Here is a 25,809-nt window from a genome sequence, read left to right on the forward strand (position 1 = left end):
TCGCTCATGAACATTTCTTCGTTCATACACGGACGGACAGCAGACAGAGGCACACTCTCCTCCTCTCCTCCGGTCCTCCTTCCTACGCTCCCCCATCTCTGTCTTCCCATCCATCATCCATTCGCCTGCGTCTTTTGGATACCTTCCTCTCCTGTAGCGCTGCTGGGTCAGTCCTCCCTCCACATGTCATCTCCCACGTGGTCCGTGTGAAGGCTGGAACGATGCCTGGCTGAAAGGCTCGCAGCAGCGGTCATCTTGCAGCCGAACGAGGCAGGATCGCAGTCTGGGGGAGAGCTTGGTGCTGCAGGCTTCTTGGAGCGCGGCTCTGCGTAATGGATTTGCTGTTGCCGGAGAAAAGTTGGATTTTGTGAAGAGCCGCGTGGAGCCTTACGATGGACAGAATAGGAGGGCGTTTTTAGAAAAGTGCTTTTGGGTTTGGAGTCACACCGGGAGAGGAGATGCACAGAGGTGAGTTGTATGTACGAGCAGCTGCGGTGCGCGTCAAGCTCCGGTGCCTTTTGGGCATCAGACAATTTATTTAAGGCTTGAATTAGATGTTTTTACCTCTAAACCTTTCTCATTTTAGCACAGTTGACGTTTTATTTGCAGGTGGTGTGGGTTTCATCACACAGTCACTGATCAGCGAGGGTGTCAGGAAATGAAAACAGTCACTATGGATGAGCTTGTGAACGTTCAAATATTCCTCAGGAGATCATGTCGTTCTTCTACACTGAGACAACTAATGCATTTTACAGATAGTGCAAAATGACTTGGTTCTTTTTCTAGATTCTTTCTGCCACATTTGTCTTTCTGTCTCGTTGATTTGTTGTACCTTTTCGTTACAAATCTCCCTGCTTTACTGGTCACATCTTCATCCCCGTTGGTTTTTAATCATCTACTGGTCCCAGTATGTGCTGGCCGAAGCAACACAGCTTTCTCTGGGGTTAGTTTAGGCTGGTTTGAACCGAACAGAGCCCAGTCACTGTTTAAAAATAACTACTAAAGCCTAAAAGCAAGCGGCCATTAATCTTCTTAATTATTTAATCAATTCAAATTGATTTATTAACATTTTCCATGTTCCTTTCTAGAGCGAATTCAGCGTAACGTGAGAAGAAAAAAAAATAAAGGTAGCATAACCAAAGGGTTTTATGCAGTTTAAGCTGCCAGCTTGCGGGAAGATAAATCTGATTCATGACAATCATGGACAGCAAAGGTGAAATACTATTTGAAATCCATACAGGGGCGATAAAATCCATTAGGGAACATTAAGTGATTCCAATAAACGGCCTTAAAAACATCAGGTCTGTCACAAGCCTATTGTCTGCATGAATCAACCCAGACAAGGAAAGCTTTAGGGGCAAATGTGTCGTTATCTTTAAGACGGCCCAATGGAGACACCTTTTTTTTAAAATAAAGTACTCGGCAGCTCGTGTGACTTCACAGTACTGACAGCCGGGGCTCCACTCCAGACATTTCTGTGTCCGTGACGGAGAAGCTCCAAGTTTCACTCCCACTCGTGTCCTGCTCCAACACCGTGCACGTGCTGCTGTTGGCCATACGGCTGCGCTCCAGCCGGCGTCTCGCGCCATCAACACCTGGAGGCACGCACGGCTGCAGCTACTCGGTGCGTTCAGCGGAGCGGAGTGCTGATGGAGGAAGAGGCGGCTCACCGCGGAGGGCTGCCGGCGTGTAGACAGGTGCATATCTGGAGGCTACACTGGGTTCGTACAGGCAGTTAGACACCATTTCATTTTTGTTTCTCTTTAGCCTAATTAATATAGAGACTCGTTTAATTAGCTGTCTTCACCAAGCCACATACCACAGTGTAAATCATCATATTAACAGTATCCACCTGACCGGAGCACTCACACGGATTCAATATCCCTATATGGACTCATATTATTCATTTTATATGGAACATATATTTTTAGCTTTCTTAGTGACTTTACTGCGGTAAACCTGTGTGTGAGTCACTTAACTAGGCATAAGTACAGTTTACTAACTTGCTGTTGTCTTGAAGTGTATTTGTAGCTGCCTAGCTCAATTAGAAATTTACGTCAAACGGAAAGGCCATCCAATCAAACAGCAACCTTCAGAAAACGTTCGGGAAACGTTCCCCGATAGTTCCTCAGTGCCAGGTTGTGTTTACTACAAACTGCGACTTTTTTTTTTTTTTTTTTTTTTTTTTTTTTTTTTTTTTTTGTTAATAAGATTCTTCAAAAATGAAGCTTCAGGGGTTGTTCCCTGAATGTTTCTGTGTGCGGGGTAACAGTTACGAGACTGACCAGTTCAGCTGATTCTGTTCCACTTACGTGTTACAGAAGCCTGTGGTGACCGCTGTTTATAATTTAAATAATTTTCTTCTTTATTCCCTTCCTTTGGCTTGTAATCCAACGTGAGAATTGATGGAAAAATGAAGTGACATGTTCTAGAACAGGAACGTTAAGCTGAGGTCAGATAAGATTTCTTTCAGAAGGGATGAGACGATGCTTTCGGGTGTCTATAGCTGTGGGAATTTTTTCTTTAAAATTAAAGAACCTGTCTGTTTTTAGAAAGAGCTGTGCGTTTTGAAAGATAACCTAATTACTGACTTTTTTGTAAACTTAACTATTTAAATTATCATTCACCCATTTTTATACACATTCACAAGTTGTTTTCTTCATGTTAAAGTGACAGCAGCTGCAACTCTTTATCTTGTATTTCATTTAGCCTATACATAATATAATAAAATATACTACAACTGCCAACATAAATTATGCATGTTTTGCCTCATAGCTTAAATATCTACAGGCACGTTTCTGGCACTTAACTTAAAAGTAGCCCACATTGTTTTTACAGATGGAAACCATCCCATCCCATTTTGCATGCTGTAGCTTTGTTGAGGGCAGCAGCAGCAGTTTACCGTGCAGAGCCATCTACAAAATATAGAAGCTATCTTGTAATGTGCAAGTGAGAGCTTACAGCATCTGTCTGTTACTGACTCTGGAATTTGGGTGATCTGTTCTCAAAAAATGCCAGTGGTAGTAGTTCATACTCCCACCTATGACACTTCATTGCAAGATAATGGTGATAGAGGTAATAAGGACCCTGGAGCTTAAGGGCCATGTGTATGTGTGCATTAGAAAAATGAGTCCAATCAAACATTCATGCCCACTGATGCGATTGTGTTCATTGCCTATATTAACCACGCATTCGTCTTCATTAGACCTCTCCCTTTCTCTCCCTCTTCTATCCTTTCTTCCTGAGTGCCATTATACAATGTGCCAGGCTCACGCTCGCTCTCTAATTCGATGTGAGCGGGCCAACCTATCATGAACTCAGTGGGGATCAGGTCTACAGCAGCTTATCGGAGTAAGACAGTGTCAGACATGCTCGCCCTCAGTGCAGATATCATTGTAGTACAACATATTTAATTTATTGTCTGTAGCCATGCCCTGCACAGATGCTTGTCTTCTCATCAGAGCTATAAGACTTGCAGCCTATAATCTTGTTTTTTCTTGCTAGTACTTTATGTTTCTGGTACCTAGAGGCTGCCGAATAGTAGGTTAGAGCTTCATGGTTTGAATAAGAGTCGATAGTTTGAAATTATGGACTGCTACTATACCTGCTGCTGCTATTACCATTGTTAATGCCACTCAATTTCCATTGTATTGCTTTTTTAACACTATAACTACCTCCAATAATTATGTCAACCATATATATTAATCTTAGTTGGGCTACTTCTATGCTCCACTCAGGTATCAGCAAGCTTCTACAGCCAAAACTAGTATTAGTTGTGCCTGCTGCTGCTATTATTGAGGTGCCTCTCCTGCTGGTTTTCACTTTTTGCAAGTATCAGTGGAATTCAAAATATATTTTAATCAAGTGTTTAGTATAAAACTAAAACAGTTAATCAGTTAACTGCAAATCTTTGTTGGTTTTAGCTTCTGTGAAACTTCACAGATCTTTTTGGTCTGTAGGTCAAAAAGCAGGGTTTGACTGATATGTTTTTTTTCAAAGCCAGCATTGATTGTTGATAATCAAGGAGACCGACAAGCCAGTATTTAGGGGAAAAGGTGCATTTGCAGTAAAAAAACAAAAAAGGAAATCTTGGTATCAAAATTTAAAATAACACAAGACTTTATTGAAAAGCTATTGCTGCTTTATATTTATAATTAAAGGAGAACTTCTTGGCATTTATCTCTCAGTGTTCATCGGCTAGTACTAGTGTGTGTGTGTGTGTGTGTGTGTGTGTGTAATTTATTTATTTTTCTTGCAGCTCTTCTCCTTTCTTGCCAATTCATTTTAAAATTTTACCAGTTCTGTCACAGATTTACTTGCAAATTATATTGATTGATATTTTACTTGCTATTCATCAAGGGCAGGTAAAATCGATGTTTTATATAACCTCACCCCTATCTGATTTTCTGTTCCTTCACTATCGGGCAATCAGCTTGACATTTTCCCTTTGATCCATTACACATACTTACTCTGTGGCTGTTTAGAGATTTCCATTTTAGTGTTATTGAACAGAAGGATATAAATACAGGATTATATCACTTGTGACCAATGCATAATATTTGTTTTACAGTGTGGATAATCTTCTTTTTAGTAGAAGAGGGTTTGGCTCTGGCACAGAGAACTAAAGGTAAGCTACAGCTCAATTGCTCTTCTTTTCTATCAGTGTTGTTTCATCCATATTGAACCAGTCTGAAATAAAGAGGTGTTATCTCTACTTGTATCATAGGACAAAAGGTTTATTTTCTTAATTCTGTCCTCTCTCTTTATACTCTCCCTGTTTTTTCCTTTTTTGCACCAACCCTCTCTCAACTCTCCTTGCCTTCCAATCATTTCCTCATTGATCCCCTGACTCAATAACTCATCTGTCCCACTCTTCTCTGCCTTTCTGCTTCGAGATTCCCCAAATGATCATGGCAGCCAGAGCCCTAACCAGAATGACTGTGGCACATGGGTCCGCAACATCAATGGTGGGGTTTTCACGTCACCAAACTACCCCAACACCTACCCTCCCAACAAGGAGTGTGTTTACATCCTGGAAGGTAAAGCCAGGTCCTTTTACATCCAAATGTTTCATCTCCTACCTGATAGCACAAGAACAGCTGCCTTTCAGCATATTGCATCCTTCAGTGAATGTCATTAATTTGATTGACATTGTTTTATATAACCTCACCCTTATCTGATTTTCTGTTCCTTCACTATCGGGCAATCAGCTTGACATTTTCCCTTTGAAAATGATAGAGAGTGGCACATTATGGGTAGCCCCTGACTCCTGGCCTAATCAGAGTAATGCTATGATCACCTCTATTGACAGGGTGTGCCAGAAGATTCAGCTATTGAAAGAAACATAAAAGGTGAACATCTGCTATACAACTGAGTTTTGGTGGTATATCACTGAATCATAAGCATCCTTGTCAGCTTTAGTGTTTACCAGAAACATCACTTCCATCAGTAATTAGGTGGCTTGCCTTATGGGAAACATAATGGAAAGCATTATTAGCAACTATAGGGGATGAGGTCTAGGATACTGGCTGATGTGATTTCTAAACTGATGACCTGTTTGTACATGAAGTTAAAGTACAGGCTCTCATGCAGATGAGATGTGTGCTTAGTACTTTAATTGCCATGGTGGGGAACAGATTTTATACATGGCTCAAGGGCTCCCCCTGTGGACAAAGCAAGCCCAAACCTGTTGTTGATGAATACTCTATGACTCCATCACAGGCAGCCGGCTGGTGTATGCAGTACATCACAGTGGGTCTGGGACACCACAGATGGAACCTATTATTTCCTATTATTTGGTCTTGAATGGCCCTAGTCATATTCATATGCAAGCTCCAGTGCTGAGCCTTTTATTCTGCCTCTCATCGAGACAGAGAGATACTAGCATTTGGTATAAGAGCTAATCAGATAGCTTTGTAATCATAATTTGTGGTTAGTGGGGCTCATCGATTGTGCCATGTCCCATAGTTCATCAGCTCAATAGATTGAGTGATTATACATTCTGCTCTTTCTGTATCAAGCTGTGTTTTGTGTGTGTGTGTGTGTGTGTGTGTGTGTGTGTGTGTGTGTGTGTGTGTGTGTGTGTGTGTGTGTGTTTGGGTTATAGAGAGAGATGAGGCAGAGAGTTGCAGAGAAAATGCAACTCACACTCAAGAGAATGAGCACACACATATAGCAGGAAGTGCAGACGTACAAGCTGCTCATTCAAGCAGAAACAGAGAACACCGAGTCTCAAATTCAAAGGCAAGAAGAGAGACAAATTTGTCCTGGAAAAAGAGAAAACATTTTTGTTATTTTAGTTCAGTTACACACTGTGTCATATGCATGTACCACTCTTGACTTGACTCTTTTTTCTCTTTTCTGGGACATGTTGAACTTCTCCAAGCTTGACATGATTCACAGCTCCACCCACTTACCCGCAGCGTCGTTATTTATGATGATTCATCTCCTAAGGCAGGGATGATTTGCCCTTGCAAAATACATCCTTTGTGTGTGAAGGGTAATAGTATTAAACCACTGTGTCCATTCAATATGTAAACATTCATCTGGATTTGCGTGAAAGATGAAGTTGTGATCTGCAAGTATTGTCACAAATGCAATGTATTATATTGACATAATCAGGGACAGCAATGTTGATGTGTCAGACTGTCTGTTTGTGTGTACTTATTTTCGTGCATGTGCATAAACATGCAATTTGACAGTTAATGTAAAACTTGAATCCTTGACCCCTACAGCAGGATGATACAGTAGCTTTGTTATGCTTTTGGAGACATTTTGCTGGTGTACTGTAGTTTGGTCCCCATAGAGTGAAGGGTCACTGCAAATCAATACAATGTTTTTCTGAGTGATCCCCTCTTTTCTATGATGAAACATTTCATCTATCCTGATGAGGGTGATGTCTTCCAGAATGGTAGTGCTCCCATCCATGAGGCAAAAAGAATCACTGAGTGGTTTGATGTTGATGAAAATGATGTGAATCATATGATATGGCCTTTACAGTCACCAGACCCCAACCCAGTTGAACATCTGTGGGAGATTTGGTACCGGCATGTTAGACCGCACTCTCCACCACCGTCATCAAAACGCCAAATGAGAGAGCTTTTTTTGAATGAAAGAATGGTGTTGACAAGAAGCATTAGGCTTTTCCTTAGATTTGTCACCCATCTTCTATTTTTTTGAAAGAAATTATAGTGAATGCTGAGCCTGCTCTACTCTCTGTTCAGCATAATGCATTCATAGTTCATAGATGGAGAAATTTGCTTATAGTGTTGTTTATTCTAATTACATTAAATATCTTTATTTTAATTCAAGTCACTTAAATTTCATATTATTTATTTAGCACCAATTACAGTTCACATTGTCTCAAGACGCTTTACAGAACCCATATGCTTGAACCCCCAGAGCAAGCCGTAAGGCGACAGTGGCAAGAAAAAACTCCCTTTTAATGGGAAGAAACCTTGAGCAGGACCCGGCTATGGGGGGACCCATCTGCCTGCTGGCCAGTGGGTTGAGACGGACAGAAGAGGTAGAGGGGGAGGGAGAGAAAGAGGGGCAAGTAGAGGCGGAGGGGAAGGGACAGGAGAAGATGGGGGTGGGGAACAAGGAACACATATAACACACAGCTGGATACCTGCATGATAAGCTAGATGATACATACAAAGTGCAAGCTAACACTGAAACTGATTCATAAGTTATTGTTATGGTGTAAGGCATTGGCATTAAATATACTACATATATAGCTGGTAGTAACATTCAAAACAGTGTGTAAATGAGCATATCAAGTATAGTAAGGGAAATGCAGAGTAGATTGGTGGAAATGGGCAGCTGGAAGCAGTGGACTGGAGGAAGGTTAGCAGCAGCAGTGGACATGATGGAGACGAAGCCAGTTGGTGGGACATCAACCGCAGATCAGAAGCATCCAGCTTTTTCCTTTAGAGAGCATGTAGGCAGGATCCCACTTGGAACTTAAGGGAACGGAGGTATCCCACAGGATTTAGACCAACAACCTCCTCATCTGGAGCAAATACCACCTGTAGTAGCAATTTCAGTTAACCCCTTTAGTCAGCATTTTGACTATTACTGATGGCTGAGTTGGATTTAGTCTTGACACATGCAGATGAAAAATAAGGAGTAGAAGTGCATCCAGTTGGCCCCAGTGACCATATACTACATACCATATACGTATATTGTTGTCGAATTACAGATAAGTTGAAATACAATTAAAAAATGTTTTAAACTAAAGAGTCTTTAAGAAGGCCTAGTTCTTTGATACAGCCAAAAAACTGTTGGCCTTCCTCAGCCACACCCACATGCTGTGGCAGCTACTTCTTAAGCCTTCCCTCTTGGGGTCCACCTTCAGCTTCCTCAGCCAGGTAGGGTTAGACTCTCTGGTCTCCTCTAGGTGGGGGTAAACATAGGCACACATGCACACACACACTCCCTTCTCTCTCCTTCTCACATCCACATACTAGTAACAAGAAAGAATGTATGAAAATCAACACAAAGCTCAATTTGGCTCCTACATTACTTATATTCATGTTCATCATTAATCAATGGCTTGAATGGCAGAAGGTGTTTTCAAAGTCTTCAGTGAGAAGACAAGAATGTCTTCCTTCATGTTAACAGTTTTAACTCAGTCCTGTGCTTCAGCAGTGACACCATTATCTGTCATGCCCCAGAGGCAAAATATAGCTTGATCACAGTGTTTCATTCTATAAATATCCTGTCATATCTGAATAAAACTTTAAGGAACATTTACATACAGTACAGCAAAAATGACAAAGAAGCCATCACACTGACAGACAGATAAAATCAACAATATCGGGACTTCCCTTGGCATCGTGTTGTAGATAGTAGCAGGAAAAGTAGCTCAGAAGAAAACCAATTAAATCTAGCACTTAAAGCAAAAACGTCAGAAAGTACGAAAATCCGGGAAATAAGTCGACGAACAAAGTATATGAAAAATATGGTTACGATAGAGGGAAGTCGGGAGAGGAGGACGGTGCAAAGGAAAGTTGTACTGAGTCAGCGGAGGGAACAACCCCAGAGACGGAGCGGCTAGAGTTGGCTAGCAGAGAACATGATTCCGTCATATTAATGGAGCTGCACAAATTAAGACAGGAACATGCCGAAGCAGCAAGCGACAACAAGAGAGCAATGGCTAGGCTCGAAACGAACATGAAAGAGCTTATGGAAGAACGGCATCCCTGGAGCAAAGAACGGGGCACATGGAGGAAAGAATCGGAAATACGGAGGACAGGGCGACGCGACTGGAGCGCTCAGCCGCCTTCTTACTCCAGCATGGAGTTGAGAATGAGGCGCAACAACATACAGATTCACGGCATCCCAGAGGGTGCAGAGAAGAACGATACCATTGACTTCATAAAGGGACTTATTAAGTCCAAACTCCAAATCGCAGGTGACATGGAAATACGCATTGAGAGGGCGCACCGGTCACTGGTAGCTAAACCCACGGACAGCGCAGCCCCGCCAAGAGCAATCATTGTGCGCTTTCTGGATTACAAAGTTAAGGAATATCTGATAAGGCAAGCCTGGAAACAGAAGACTACATACGAGGGACAAACCATCTACTTTGATCAAGACTACATGACGGAGGTTCAAAAGAGGAGGAAACAGGTGAGGGATGTCATTAAAAAGCTGAAGGAGAAAAACGTGAAGGCACAGTCCCCATATCCAGCCCAGCTTAAAGTGTTTTTGGACTCTGGGACAAAGACATTCGCCACACTGATGGAAGCGGCACCTGTACTAAAGGACATGGGGATTAATGTGGATGAAGACAGGATGGAGAGGCTGCAGAGAATGATGATGCAGAGTGGCTGGACCACGGCGACGGGTCAGAGAGGGAGGAGGAGATGATGGCCCCACATCACACAAGAAGATGTACACGCCCTCATGGAGTAAAATCAACACACCACCTCTACTGAAACCGTAAGAACAAAAAACAAATAAATAGTTAAATAAAAATAATAGAAACAAAGGTGAAATGTAAAAATTAGCAGTTAAAAATAGGGAATCATTGTCATATCTTGACACATGAGAGAAGCTAGGTTAAGTGCTACTTGTTTAAGTGACAGAAATATTGGTTTTATGAAGAGTGAATTTAAAACTGAGTTTCTAACAACCTTAGGTTGTGGTTGCACATAGTGCTCTTTCCCCGGAGAGAAAATGGCACCATTCTCTGATGATGGGACTTTTGGAAGACGTGTTCATGTTCCTGTTTTATGTTGGTTCTGGTTCTGATGGAGATGTGCTTTTTTTGTTTTCTTCATTATGTAAGTTTTTGTTTAATTTCTTTCTTTTGTTTGAGTTATGGAGCTTATGGGTCGTATTTGGAAATAATATGAATAAGCTTAATCTTGTGTCATACAATGTGCATGCTCTGAATCATCCCATTAAGAGGAAGAAGATACTGAGCCAACTGAAAAAATTACAATGTTCAATAGCTTTACTACAAGAAACACATCTGACTGACACTGAACATAAAAAAATAAAAAGGGAATGGGTGAACCAAGTATTTTATGCCTCATATGGCAAAAGGAGAGGGGTAGCTATTTTAATTGGTAAGGGTACACCAATTAAGGTTGAAAAAGACATTAAAGATAACACTGGACGATATGTATTGATTGTAGGATCTATAGGAGACATGACTATTTCAATACTGAATGTGTATGCCCCAAGTGAGGAGAAAGAGACATTTTTAAACAGGAAATATTGGATATTATAAAAACTCTTAAAAATAATAAATCACCTGGGACCGATGGAATTCCAGGAGAGTTTTATAAAAGTCTCAGAGAGGAGATAATACCTGTGCTAAACAAAGTATTTAATTATGTTCAAACATCTGGAGACCCACCTAAGTCATGGTCAGAGGCCATCATATCGGTCCTGCATAAAGAAGGGAAAGATCCTATTCTGTGTGAAGGGTATAGACCTGTGAATTTACTCTGCAATGATTTAAAGATTCTTACCAGCATAATGGCAAAACGAATGCAAAAATACATAACCAAGTTAATTAAAACAGAACAAACTGGATTTATTCCCAGGAGACAGGGCGCAAATAACATTAGGAGATTATTAAATATTACTAAAAGTACAAAATACCTCAGGCCTCTATGATGCTTAGACTCGATGCCCAGAAGGCTTTCGACAGGGTGAAATGGAGTTTTTTGTACCAGACTTTATTAGCTTTAGGATTTCCCCAGAATTTTATAGAATGAGTAAAAATAATTTACAAAGTCCGAAGTCACGTATCAGAATTAATGGATGTTGCTCAGATTTCTTCTACCTCAAAAGAGGAGTCAGAAAGGGGTGATTGTTTGAGTCCACTGTTGTTTGCTCTAAGTATTGAACCACTGGCCGAATCAATAAGACAAAACAATCAAATACTGGGAATAAGGAATAAGGAATGAAGGAACATAAAATATCATTGTTCGCAGATGATCTACTAATACTTATAAATGACCCATCCCAATCGATACCAGCCCTGTTGGAGAATCTTAGAGAATACGGAAAAATTTCAGGATATTTGACTAATGAAAACAAATCGATTGCTATGATGATCTTAGGTAATTGTCCAGTAGAGTTAAAAGAAAAGGTTGGGTTTAAATGGACCGACAAAGGGTTTAGGTATCTGGGTGTTATTATTACTCCGAATGTCCCACAGTTATATGATGCAAATTATGGAAAACTGATAAAAGAAATTAAAAAAGACTTGGATAGATGGGCAATTTTACCCCTAACTCTCAGTGGGAGGGTAGAAACAATTAGAATGAATATTTTGCCAAGACTGTTGTTTCTATTTCAGTCACTTTCAGTTATGATTTCTGGCTCCACCTTCAAAATGCTAGACAAAAGTTTGTCAAAATTTCTGTGGCAAAACAAAAAAGCAAGAATTAAATATAAGACACGTTTAGCCCCCCAAAATAAGGGAGGGCTAAATTGACCAAATCTAAGGAACTACTACTGGGCTGCTCAACTAAGAGCTCTTATATTATGGATAACTAAAGATAAAGATGCAATATGGGTGGAGATGGAGCAAAGGGCATGTCCTAATGTGCCTTTGGAATCACTGCCATTTGTAACCAGGCAGAGCAAAAGAAGCTTAAAATCAAAAACGATTTGATAATAGAAACAATGAAAATATGGTCGACAATACAAAAGAAATTAAATATATCAAGCTCTGTAAGTAAAGCAATAAAAATAGCCAAAAATCCAGATTTTGTACCGGGGACTATGGACACAGGATTTAAGAAATGGGCTAACAAGGGGTCAATATATATAGCACAAATTTTTACAGGGCCAATATTGAAATCATTTGAACAACTCAAACAGGAATTTAATCTACCAAATAATGATTTTTATAAATATTTGCAATTGAGACACTATCTCCAGAAACATAGTGAATGGGAAAGAATAAGCAAAGACCCAAACAAGGTTGAAGAACTGTTCATGTCATCTTCAGAGGAAGAATCCAAAAAAGGGCTGATTTAAAAAATATACAAAGCACTACAAAATGCATCCAAAGACAATGGGATGCATTTTAACGGATGTTAAAGAAAGATGGGAATTGGAAGCAAACGTAATAATAACAGATGATGATTGGGAGGAAACGTTCAGATCTGGACATAAATTAACAAACAGTCCAACATGGAGGGAGTTTGATTGGAAAATGAAGACGCGTTACTTTAACACCCCATCTCTCATCCCAAAATATAGTAGAACATCAGATCTGTGTTGGAGGAACTGTGGCATGGTGGATGATGTCACTCATATATTTTGCCCATTAAGTGACTTTTGGAGATGTGTGAAAACAGAAATAAAAAGAATTCTGGGTGTTGATCTCCAGCTTGACCCAGCCCTGTACATGGGATATTACCTGAACCTTATCTGTACCTATTGAGAGTTCTGCTATTGATAGCAAAGAAAATGATCACAATTAATTGATTGAAACCACATCCCCCCAACATAATGCAATGGACAGACAGAGTAAAAAAGGTTTTTATGATGGAAAAAATTACAGCAAGACTACAACTGAAACTAGGAAAATTTGAGAGAAGATGGAAACCGATTATACAAGCGATGCCAGAGCTCTGAATACCTCCCTTTTTTCCCCAATGTATTTATATTATTTATATAAGTAGCCATTCCCAACACACACACCCCCCCCCCCCTTCCGATTCGGCTCGTTTCTCCGTCTGTCCGCCGTTGATTGATTTAATGTATGCTGTAGAACACTATGCAGATTATTTTTGTTCTGTAAAAGGAAAATATGTTTTTTCTTTTTCTAGATTTTCTTCTTTTGTTTCCTGTCTCTCCCTTCTCACTTGTTTTCCACAGCTCTCCCTAGACAAAGGATTCAGCTGGCTTTTGATAAGAATTATTACATCGAGCCATCGTTCGAATGCCGCTTCGATCATATCGAAATACGCGATGGACCATTTGGGTTCTCGCCGCTCATCGATCGCTTCTGTGGGGGAAAGAATCCAGGTCTTGTCACGTCCACGGGACGTTTCATGTGGATCAAGTTCACCAGCGATGAGGAGCTAGAAGGCCTCGGCTTCCGCATCAAGTACACCTTCATTGCAGGTACAGACACTCAAACTATATTTGCAGGGAGCATAACTCCACAATGCAAATTCAGACTGCTGAAGGTAATTGCTGCACACATCAAAGGTTTTGAGTAAGATGTGTGGGGAAGTGGATCCGATTGGTTTGCTTTTACAATGAACCAAAAAAAACAAAACAAAGGAGAATCTAATCACACTATGACAAATGGAACACCAGCTTTTCATTGCGCATCTTGTTTGTGTTGATTACCAGTAACAGAAGACTGAAAGAGGCTGGCAGGACACCCACTGGTCGACCATGGGGTTTTCAATTTATTTTCCAGACATCATAGACTCCTTTCCACTGCTTTTCTTGCTCTTCAATAGATGCAAGTTCGACATCAGAGCCTCCTAAATCTAAATCCAATATGCCTTGAAATCAGTGTCTCCCATCAGGCGACAGATATTACCTTCAAACAAACCCCTTTCGACTTTATCTAGCCATCCTTAATGGGATCTTATCTTGTGTTTTCTGCTCGCCTGTTTCTGCTGTGTGGATCCAAAGGTAATGTGCCTCCCAAATCTTTTCATTTTAGACCCTGATTTCCATCTGCACGTGGGTGGACTGCTAAACCCCATCCCAGGTAAGCTCTTCGGTGTTTCGCAGGTTTCAGTTCGATCCTTTTTTAAGAGCTCCCCTGTGCTCAGAAGCTTACCGGAGGCTATATCTGGCTCTGATATGAATGCTGAATGCACAAATGTACCTTGACAAGTAGACAATTGTATATGAATTGAAAAGATGTGCATGAACACACATGCAGAAATTTAAGCACATGAAGGAACACACACCTCTTTTATCTTGCTCTTCTATCCCTTTGTTCCTCTGTCTTCCTATTGTCCTTTGTCCTAATCCGCTATGCTGTCTTCAATTCAACCTTAAGTCCTGTTCACTTCTCAATAAAATCCATCATCTGTCCCTCTGTCTGTCATGCTGCCCTTCTCATAACTGTTTTCCTCTTTATTTTGTCCATTTTATTCTTTCTCTCTCTCTCCCTCTTTCTCTCTGTGTTTTCTGTACTATTTTGCTTTTCTCTTGCACATCCTTTTGTGCCATTTCTAAACTTCTTTTTTTCTTATTACCATTCTCTTTCTTCCCTTTTCTTTTATATCCTTCTTACCTCTCCACCACATTTCCTCTGTCTCTCTACAGATTGTCAGTTTGAAATTGGTGGATGGGATGGAATTATTCGCTCCAGTCAAGTGGAAGAGGAAGAGCGAGTGAAGCCTGGTGATGCTCTGGACTGTATCTGGACCATCAGGGCTCCTCCTCAGTCCAAGGTCAGTACAAGAGACCACTGTAGTCAGTCCTCAGGGATGATATCATGCGTAGTTTCTGACATCCTTCAACATGTATAGTGCTTATAACATTCTCCATATCAAAAGAAAAGCTACCACCCAGGGTCTGGCCTATGCTTTTGTTTGGACAAGTCACACTCAAAGCCATTTTATAATGCCATACAAATGCACACCTTGACTTAAGAAAATGTACTGATGACATAAAATCTTTGAATGTCCTCTAGTTCCACTGCTTCTTAAAGTGGTTTAATGTATTCAAGATTTTTTTTATTTGTCAGGGATAGTTGTTAGACAGAAAAGACATTGACACTGCTTCCACTGACAATACTTTAATAGGAAAGGAAATTTTACACCTAAACCAAATATTCTCTCAATTATATTCTGCCCTTTTGCTTTTTTCCTTGACACTATTGAATGTGTAAATTGCAAAAACTTGCTTGCAATTTTAACTAGACCACATGAATAATAGAGAACAATACAAATTCTCATTTCAGCTCATACAGTAAGCTCCCGAAGAGAGATACATAGTCATCCACTGAAGGAAACTCTAAAATCATTCTGTGTAGTATCTTTCTGTTCAGTGTGTTCTCCTTTCTGTCAGTAGAGTAGCTCCAGCACTTCACCTTAATAATTTTCTCTACCTTTACATCAGTATTATTTTTTGGTACTCTTACTAGCAAATGTGATGTAAGTGCACATGCCAGTTGAGATTTGTAGTATAATTTTTTTATGGATTTGTTCCCCACTCAAAAACAAATAGCCTTAGATTCAATTCAAAACATCTTTTTATATCAGCCTTTATGTCACTGGGAGATAACTTGTTAACATAGTGTGTGGGAAGGAAAATAATTAGGTAAACACACAACCAAGCAGATTTACATTTTACAATGTATATCTGTGAGAGGTTTCTCTTATTTTAAAGCTTTCATAGAATGCATATAATAGCATTTTGTGCCCCCTCCATTGAGAGCAGGTCCTACAGTGACCTTGTCTGTATTTGTGTACAGACAAGGTCACTGTAGGACCACCCATAAAAGGTATGATGCAAATATATGAATAGGCAGCATGGGAAAAAGCAGTGCATGCAAATTTTATTTATAAAGTATAGCCCTGGAGATTCACAAGTATATTCTAAAGCCAAGAAAAAAGACCAGTGGTACATTCTGATATGTGTATCTGGATATCAAAAATCTCATTAAAATTGCAATCATAACCTGACTAGCACTGATTCGTTGTGCTTCTCCCTCATGAATAAATGAGTCATCCACGCACTCCTGTGCTGCTCACTGGCCACAACAGACTAACTGCATACAAATTCATACACATCTAATTATGAATAAAACATAATATACTGTCACATACTATAAGCAGTCACCCATACACATTTTAAAGTCATATGTTCATACAAAGTAATGTTTTACGCAAATGTAAACATTCATGCATGGCTCACACTTTCACCACCTTACTTCCACCAATTAGTCAAATTAGAACAGTGGTTTCACTGGTCCAACATCTGCAGTGTGACGCAGTAAGGAAGATTATTTGAATTCAGCAGAAGCACAAAGTTTCCTAGTCAGATATTAGCTCAATGAAGCAGAAGGAACAGAGCAGCAACACAGGAGCAGCTACCTAAATGCTGCCTGGTTACAGGTGTCTGTGTCTTAAATGTGCAGAATTTTATATTGTTTTTATACGTCAGAGTTAAAATTTGCACAGGTACAAATAATACAGCAAATATGACTGAACTCAATGTAGCTGCTTTAGTTCTGAGGTCATGATATTGTTCACACTTTTGCTTTTTCACCATGGCAAGTTAAAATGTCTGCTGTGAAAAAGGCTTATTTCGAAAGAGGACACAGGCTCAAAACTCACGTTGTATCTCAGGCCCCATCTACTAATAGGATAGTATTTAAAACAGTTTTTTCTTTGAATTTTGGCTTTTCATCCATAGGCAAGCACAGTTAAAGAACATTAAAACAGATTTTAGTAATTTTTTCTTAGAATCAAAGTATTTATAAACTCTTTTTGCAGTGTTAATGTGTGGACAGGTAGAACAAAGTTTTTGGCTTGTAATGTCAGAGTGTGTGCTGTTATCTCCTTTGTTTAACTGAAGTGATTGTGCGCAGTGGTGGGGGTAGCTAAAATAGTGCCAGTGTTAGCCTTGCAAACATGACTTTTTCTGTGTTCACACATGAATATACAGTTACATCTGCACTATATTGATGAGAGAAGAATCAGTCCACACACGGTTCCCTCCTTCTTTAATTTAGCCCACTACTGGGAGCCTATTGGAGCTGACAATGGCTGTAGGATTCAGGTCATATTGCTCCTGTTGATTTGGCATGCTCTTGACAGTGCTTCAGTTGTATTTTTGTGTTTTCATGTGGATGGACAGTTTTTGGAGAAGGAAAAAATAAGTTAAATGTATAATTAATGGCATTACTCACATTTGTGTTCCGTGCTCTAACATAATAGGTTGTTGTTGTGAAAATGTGATTTATAGACAGGCTGAGAACTGAGGCCTTTTTTTCTTGAAATACAAACTGATGTTTGTTCTGTCAAGCAATCCTCATTAGACAGTGAGGTAGTAAAATATGATATGCTTGACACTTGAAAATTTCTGACGTTATAAGCTGGCAAAGATGAGTCTAACATACCACTGGTTTTTCCTTGTGAGGCCAGGTTCTCATTTGGTGAGGAGATGCAGGTTTGGCTCAGTGTCCTATCCTCACAGCTTTCTCTGAAGAGAGACAGCTATGAGAAAAACTGAGTTTGAGGGAGACAGAGCAGGCTGTACTGATATTTTAGACTTACTTTAGAAGATACAGTTGTTTCTATATGAATGTTAACTTAAAATTAGATTTACTTTGCTAATGTCAATACACGTTCTGTCCATTTTTTAACTGTATATCATTTCCATATGTCAACATGGTGTAAAAAAAAAATATGACGCTGTCAATCATCTGCTAGTTTTGTTCCAGTTGTTATCATTGTCTGAACATTTTTTGATATATTTGCTTTACTGATGTAATGCATATTTTGCTTGCTTTTACTCACATTACAAGTACAGTTGCTGATAATTGAAAGCTGTGAATTGATGGACTACTGTGAATTTCCTTTTCCTTCGGATATATTTGCATCCCTTGTCTATCTGCAGATTTACCTGCGCTTCATAGACTACCAGATGGAACATTCTAATGAGTGCAAGAAGAATTTTGTGGCCGTATATGATGGCAGCAGCGCCATAGAGAACCTCAAGGCAAAGTTCTGTAGCACCGTGGCCAATGACGTAATGCTGGATAATGGTGTAGGAGTAGTGCGAATGTGGGCTGATGAGAAGAGCCGACTGAGTCGGTTCCGCATGCTCTTTACATCATTCATTGACCGTGAGTGCAAGTCTTTTTTTCTGTTTTCTGCTGAATTATGTTATCCTTACATCTTGCCATGACAACGTTTTCAAGCCACTCTACCACAGGTTTGATACTCTGCTTTTGTTTAGCACTTTAGAAACAATTTAAGCAATCAATTTTCTTATCTTTTGGTCTGTATTACATTGCAAATTATCACAGAAAACATGGCCCATGTCAAAAATATTACAGTCCTGTTTTATTATTTCTTATCTGAGTGGATCAACGCCAGATGTAGAGCCACTTCCATGTCTGTGTTGCAGTTTGGTCTGAGTATATTTTGATGTATTACGATCATTTATAGACAACTTATTACTGTGTAACTTCCTATTAAGGACTAGGCAAGACAACATGCGGCATTACTTTACTGTAACATCCAGAACCTACCAGTCTCTCATTATCCACTCATACACAGAAACAGACAAAAAAAATATGTGGATTTATGAGGTCATGCTTTCTATTTGCATCAGAAGTCACTAACAGACACTGAAGTGCCATTTCAGCAAGAAAAGCTAATTACAAAATGCCATTTTTAGAGTACAAACCAATTATTTACTCCAGAATGTTTTAAATGAATGAAAGTGTCAAATTGTTTCTTTATATGCCTGCCACAGCATCATACTGTACTTATTATAGGTCATATATTTTCTGTATTTTTGTGAAAAGAAAAGCTGAGGAGGGTTAATGGATCTACTGGAAGTAATTATACATTAAGCTTCATCATTTTTGAAGGACAAGGAAGTATGAAACAAGTATTGTTAAAGGTTGCCCATTAAGTGCAAAAACTGCCGTGCAGAAACTGTTTTGTTAGCATACTGTAATATTTTCATTAAATGCCTGAATAGACTGAGATATTAACTGCCATATTCTCCTGCACATTTCCAAAACCGTGAGTGAATGCTAATGTTGTTTTCATCAGCAAACCCATAACCACTGCAGTCAGAACTTAATAGCTTTTAAATTCAACAGGGGTGTTTTTTTTTTTTTTTTTTTTTTTTTTTTTTTATGCTGCGAGTCCTTAAGACCATTTGGATCCTTATTAATTCTGATCACACAGTCCATGTCTGAAGACTCTTGAATAACTCCCAAACTTCATTTGGTCAGAGTCAGCGACTGGCTCAAAGTTTACTGGGAGGTCAGAGGGAAGAATTAATCTTTGTCACTCAAAGGACAAGATGAGTTTTGCTTTTCACACTCCATCATCCTTAATGTGCTCTAATCTTCCAACAGAAGTCCAACTGACATGTAAACCAGACATATTACGTCTTTATTAAATATACTCACACCCACAGAAACACTCAGGGCATACATTCAGATTTCAGTGTGTGAAGGCGGGAGATGCATAATTGGTTTGGAATGTCAGAGGAGTGACCCTGTCTACAGGCTCATTGGGAGATAGATGGGGAGGTCACTCCAATGTACACATCGTCTTTCATACACAACCTCACATGCATGTCCCTTTGTCAAAGTTATTTAACCAAGAGGCAGAGGGAGCAAGCAAGGAAACAGAAATCAAGGCTCGGAGCCGTCATCACAGTGGACCTTGAAGCAGGGGTGAAGCTAGTGGAGCCAAGCACAGTCTGTTTCAGCCGTGATCAAGACTCTTTGAGCGTGTGTGGGAAAGGACAGCGTTGAAGAGTTAACATACCATAAGAGACAGAGGGTGAATCTTCTACTGTGCTGGGTATTTTATAGACTCTGGTGGAGGGTAAGCTTTATGTGAGTGTGGGCACCATTTTGGACAGTAACTGTGTGGGAGAGCATAGCGTATTGTACTCAGCCTTTTTGTAATAGAGGAGTTCCCTACCTGTTTTTATTTTGTCATGGATCTTTTTTGTATAGTAGGCCTAACAAGGGATTGAACTTTGAATCGAATCTTGCCAGGTGCACAAACCTATCTGTCTTCTCCAGTATATCAAAGCAGAAAAGATATCCCTATGCTAGTGTTACAGAATAAATGGTGCCTTTTGTTCCTGCTTGACAATTCTTCAGGCCTGATGACAAAATTTATACTATATGTGAAAAAAGAAACGTGATGGCACTGCTTTTCAACCAGCTTCAATGTCACCCATCCATAATGTTATATTCTTTGCAGATAAGAAGCAACTTTTGCTGTAGCCCCAAACTGTCCTTTCCAATACTCAGGCATCTGCGTCTTCCTTCAGCCTTGCAGCTCTTCCTCCTGACTGGCAATGCATCAATACCTTGAGCCTAGCGGCTAGCATCAATTACCAGTCATCTCTGTCTCTGCCATCACGGTCTTTACACACTAACCGTGACTTTAATGTGATGTGCCTCACAGCCCATACCACCTGCAGCCTATGATTTCCTGAAGCCATTTCTACCACCCCCACTCTACCCTTTTCTTCTTCTCCATATTACCTCTCTGATAGCTTCTTTTTTTGAACTATTCACCCTTCTAACTCATCTCCCCTCCATCTCCTGCCTCTTACAGTCCCTTGACATGAAGGCTGCAGTTCAGTGAAGCTGCCATCTCCTCCCCTCCCCCTGCAGGAAATGATGATATATGGCCTTGTGTGCACTGTCTCCATTGGACCTCTGGTGTTTCTAGAAATAATAAAACATTTAATCTTTAATTACATGCCTCTACCAATTTCTACAGCCAAATTATTGTTTTATTGTTTTATTGTTATTATCATAAGGATAGCTTCTGGTCCTTTTCACAGTGTAGTCATATGCAGAGATGGGTAGTAACGAGTTACATTTACTCCGTTACACTTACTTGAGTAACTTTTTGAAAAAAATGTACTTCTGAGAGTAGTTTTATTCTGGCATACTTTTTACTTTTACTTGAGTATATTTGTGAAGAAGAAACGTTACTTTTACTCTGTTACACTGGGCTACTCTCGACTCGTTACTTTTTTATTTACCACATTAGAGCTGCTTTATTTTGCCAGAGAGATGCCCCCAGTAGATCTACCACATGACTGTGTTTCACCAATCAGACGAAGCAACAATAATCACGTAACTCTGTTTCACCAGACGTCACCCTGCGGTCACATGACCACATACGAACTGTGGTGGCATAGCGGCACAAACCCTACACACGTAGCAGACAGGGAATGGAAAAAACGGGGGCATTTTCGAGGAATTTGATCTTGCTTCGGAGTCCGACAACATTAGCATAGCATTAGCATAGATATCTTCGGCTTTTGTCATGTCTGTTTACTAACATGGGCGAAGTGAAGCGTGACGTCAGGCTTGATAGGTCCGTGTGATACAGCCGGGAGGAGGGGGTGTTACAGCATGCACATACAGTCTTATGAGCATGCAGTATCTTGTCACTGCACTGTTCAAACATGAAAAGTTTACCTTACTACAGGTATTTGTTTCTAAAGCTTTATGTTGTGAAAAACTGAGATTTGGAAATTTCTGTTTCTTGTGCCTTGTCATTTTGTAAAGATGTTGTTTATTTTTCCTGTTTTATTATTTTTATTATTTGGAAATACCAGAATTTGCACATTATTTTACATTTTTGTCTGTCTGATCACATCATTCCTAAAAAATAAATCGGACATTACAGTTACTCAGTACTTCAGTAGTCTTTTCACCAAATACTTTTTTACTCTTACTTGAGTAATTTTTTGTATGACTACTTTTACTTGAGTGATATTATTTTGAAGTAACGTTACTCTTACTTGAGTACAATTTTTGGCTACTCTACCCTCCTCTGGTCATATGTTACTCACGACTGGTTAGACAAAGGTTTTGCTGTTGTTTTTTCTAAATTCCATTATCCCTGTGTTTTGTCTTTTGCATGCAGCTCCCTGTACAAGCAGTACGTTCTTCTGCCACAGCAACATGTGCATTAACAACTCCCTGGTGTGCAATGGGGTTCAGAACTGTGTCTACCCATGGGATGAAAACCACTGCAAAGGTGATCATCTTCTTTCTGAGAACAGTTTTGAGCCATGATTATTATGGTTGGTTAGCATTTACTTAGAAAGCTTGTAAGGGTGTTATTCACCTTTCCTTTTTGCACATATATATGTTTTTAAATTTTCATTACTTTCTTTATTTTTCTCACTCTCTCCTCTCCTTCTCTCTTCCCCGTCCAGAGAAACGATCTAAGGGGCTTTTCCATCAGATCACGAAGACCCATGGCACTGTTATTGGTGTCTCATCAGGCATAGTTCTTGTTCTCCTTGTCATCTCGATCCTTGTTCAGATGAAGCAGCCAAGAAAAAAGGTAACTCACCCGTTGTCTTTCCTATAGTTGTGGTAGATCTTTCATTCAGCAGGAAAGCACCTCGAGCCAGAATAGAAGAGACAAATAATTGAAAGCGATAGTGAGATCACAGACCAGTTGGTGGCAGGTGTAGCTCTGAAGACTGGGAAAAAAAAATCTACACTTGGGTGTCACACCATTATATATACCATATTAACATGATCCAGTATCTCACAAGACATCTATAGTCTGAAGTTCGGTTTTTGGTTTAACTGTATTTCATTGACCTTCCTCATCTATTTTACTTGAATCTGTGCTTTCTTGCAATTTCCAGAAGACACTCATTCCTCAGTAAGCATTTTTTATGACTGTCTTGAGATGATTAAGGAAATTGATGTCTTTGACTCCTCTCTAATGGATTTCTGCCTGAATGATTGCAGAGCATTTTGTGAAATGGTGACTTTCGAAAGGAGTGCTGTCTTCTTAACACAAAACAGCCCATGTTTTATATGAGCAAAATAGTACTGCGTAGTTTGGTGATTATTCATTTACACAAAATACATGGCTCCAGATTCAAAAAAGCACGCTACATGTATGGGCAACATACAAGCTAGTTCAAGTGCTTGTTTTAGAAGGGAAATAGCCATTCCCTCTTTATATACGCCACTGTTTTACACTTTCAATGGTAAAGCCTCTAAAAACATGATCACATGTATTTTTATGTAACATTAAATATTTACATTTGAATAGACAGCAATTCAAGTTTAAAGACAATTTGATTGTCATATTTTTATTTCAGACTTTGCTAAACAGGTGACAGTTGTAAGTCTTAAAAAGGGTTATTCCATCTCTTGTCTTGATATATACTCATATCACAGTGGAAAACTAGTGGCCTGCTAATCACTAAGATGTAATAGTCTGAATGGATCTTCCTATTTTTAAGGTTGTAGCTCGGCGGCCTGGTGTTTTCAATAAGGCTGGATTCCAGGAGGTCTTTGACCCACCCCATTATGAGCTCTTCTCTCTGCGTGACAAGGAGATATCCTCAGATTTAGCTGACCTTTCTGAAGAGCTGGACAGCTTCCATAAGCTGCGGCGCTCCTCCACCATGTCCCGCTGTGTCCATGAGCACCACTGCGGTTCACAGGCCTCTGTGACTACTGGTGGCGGCAGCATGAAGCACAGTCGTACCACCCTGAGCTCTATGGAGCTGTCCTACCACAATGACTTCTCCAAGCCGCCACCCATGAAGACTTTCAACTCCACAGCAAGCTACAAGAAGAGCTGCTATGGCTATAAGCAGCACTCACAGAATCATGACTGCGACCAGCAGGTCATTGAGGATCGTGTCACAGAGGAGATTCCATGTGAGATTTACGGGCGGGGTGCAGTAGGAGTGACAGGAGGAGCCACGGGTGGAGGAGCAATGGGAGGAGGTGCAATGGGAGGAGGTGGAATGGGAGGAGGAGGAGGACCATCAGGAATTGCAGGAGGAGGAACTGGAGGAGCGATGGGGATAACGGGAGGAGTGGCAATGGGCGGTGGGACGGGTATGGCAGGAGGAGTGAGCATGGCAGGGCCTAGTGGCATCGCTGGAGGTATTGGTGGTGGGATGACAGGAGTCTGTGGAACCCTCAGCATCCGTGGCAACAGTGCTCGTAACAGCACCACCATAGTTGACCCACAACAGCGCTCCATGTCCATGGACTTCTAGATGGAGAAGAAGGGGGAAACAGGAAAAATCGAATGCAGGCTGACCTAGCATTTCACACATAAAACGAAGAGAAGACAAAAAGACAACACTCCTAAACTGATAACTCCTGCTTCCTCTTCTGTCATTGGTCTTCAAGCACTATTGACAGTATTGCAGTTTAACACTTAAAGACTTCTCTACTACTCATGTGGAGGTTTGAGAAGTATGGGAGATGAAAGTTGGGATACCATGAGAAAAAAAACTAAGGAAACTACTGGTTCTGGTCTTCAGAACTTTGAAGGATTTAGAGTGAAGTGTGGAGACATCTTGTCTCTTCTCCATTCTTATACTTATTAAATTTTTCCTTCCATCACAGACTAGTTGGACAATGTTCTCGCATGCCGACCCAGACTCCTCTCTTTTTGGTGACAGGAAGCGAGAGAGAGACAGAGAGATGTTATTGACTGTGTTTTTGCATTTATTCACCTGTCATGCACAGATATATGGCATATAATCTATAGTGCGTCTTCTAATAATTCATTTGAGTCATTATTTTTGTCGGTGTACTGTACTGTTAAAATCAGTATATATCCAGCCTCATGATGATGCTTGACTTTTAACTCTTTAATCTTTTTCAACTGTTGTTCAGATGATTTTATGAAGGTGACATTTTGCATTGATGATGATGAGGATGAAGTTGCTCTGGTCAATGATGATCCGTGAGATGAGGAGGATAATGATGACAAAGATGTGATATTACTATGATAATTATGTAGTTTTCATGGTTAGCTTACATAAACACAAGGTGCGCTCCATTCAGTTTCTCCTCAGGAAGAGCACATGAAGAGACTGTCCTGTTTTGGCAAGAAATACAGAAAAAAGACTTTCTGCTCTGTGAATTTTATAGCATATGATGATTCAGGCTATGAGGGATCATTTATGGGATATGAAATGTTTGATTGGGAAACCTGGAGTGGATCAAGCTAGAAACCCACTCTCAAACTCCACGTTTGAAGTGAGAAAATGGAATTTCTCAGTTTCCCAAAGAATTGAGTGTGTAAAACAAGCACAACCTGTTTTCCTGAAGTGACAGACATGCAACCTATATGGGACTCATTTATGATTTTAACCACTGGTTGTATAACTTCATTCTGTTGAATTAAATAAGAACTTACTCACTTCCCTGTGTGAGCCTTTTTATTCACTCTAACCCAGAGGTATAAAAACACACTACACAATATGTCATACATGTAGACAAGACATAGTCAATTTAAGATGTTTTGCTGTGATATGAAAGATATTAACATGTACGCGTTTTTTAGACACAATGCATTCACTGCATTATGAGAACTTTAAGATATGGTTGAGTATAAAGGATTGAAGGCTGGCAAACTGTGTTTGTTCCAATATAATCTGTTCTCCTTCAAAGGTTTTTTAATAAAATGCATAAAGAGCCTCCTGATTGTCAAATATCAAATGTCACTCACTCACTCTCTTGCACGCACAAATTCCCCTCACCCTTTCCTTTGCTGTCAGGTGCATTTGCGCTGTTTAAAGCTCAGGGCATCCTTTTAAATATGTGACCTTCAGATATTCAAA

The 25,809-nt window shown here is 40.0% G+C and overlaps 1 protein-coding gene across 3 annotated transcripts; it reads left to right on the forward strand.

Moving 5' to 3' along the window:
• Positions 1-25,390, forward strand: LOC111565766 (neuropilin and tolloid-like protein 2). Of its 3 annotated transcripts, XM_023265999.3 has the most exons (10): positions 1-468; positions 4,571-4,627; positions 4,896-5,039; positions 13,357-13,605; positions 14,162-14,209; positions 14,776-14,903; positions 18,079-18,307; positions 22,113-22,226; positions 22,408-22,538; positions 23,461-25,390. In XM_023265999.3, exons 1-10 carry the CDS (start codon positions 459-461, stop codon positions 24,229-24,231), a joined length of 1,881 nt encoding a protein of 626 aa, XP_023121767.1. In that variant the 5' UTR covers positions 1-458; the 3' UTR covers positions 24,232-25,390. The 3 variants fall into 3 exon arrangements, with proteins under 3 accessions (XP_023121767.1, XP_054865212.1, XP_035802195.2); XM_055009237.1 differs by lacking the exons at positions 1-468; positions 4,571-4,627 and adding an exon at positions 5,312-5,351 and having other exon boundaries at positions 4,907-5,039; XM_035946302.2 differs by lacking the exons at positions 1-468; positions 4,571-4,627 and having other exon boundaries at positions 4,908-5,039; positions 13,308-13,605.
• The last annotated feature ends 419 nt before the right edge of the window (positions 25,391-25,809 follow it).

Source organism: Amphiprion ocellaris, chromosome 1 (genome assembly GCF_022539595.1).
Source record: "Amphiprion ocellaris isolate individual 3 ecotype Okinawa chromosome 1, ASM2253959v1, whole genome shotgun sequence".
NCBI classification, from domain to species: Eukaryota; Metazoa; Chordata; class Actinopteri; family Pomacentridae; genus Amphiprion; species Amphiprion ocellaris.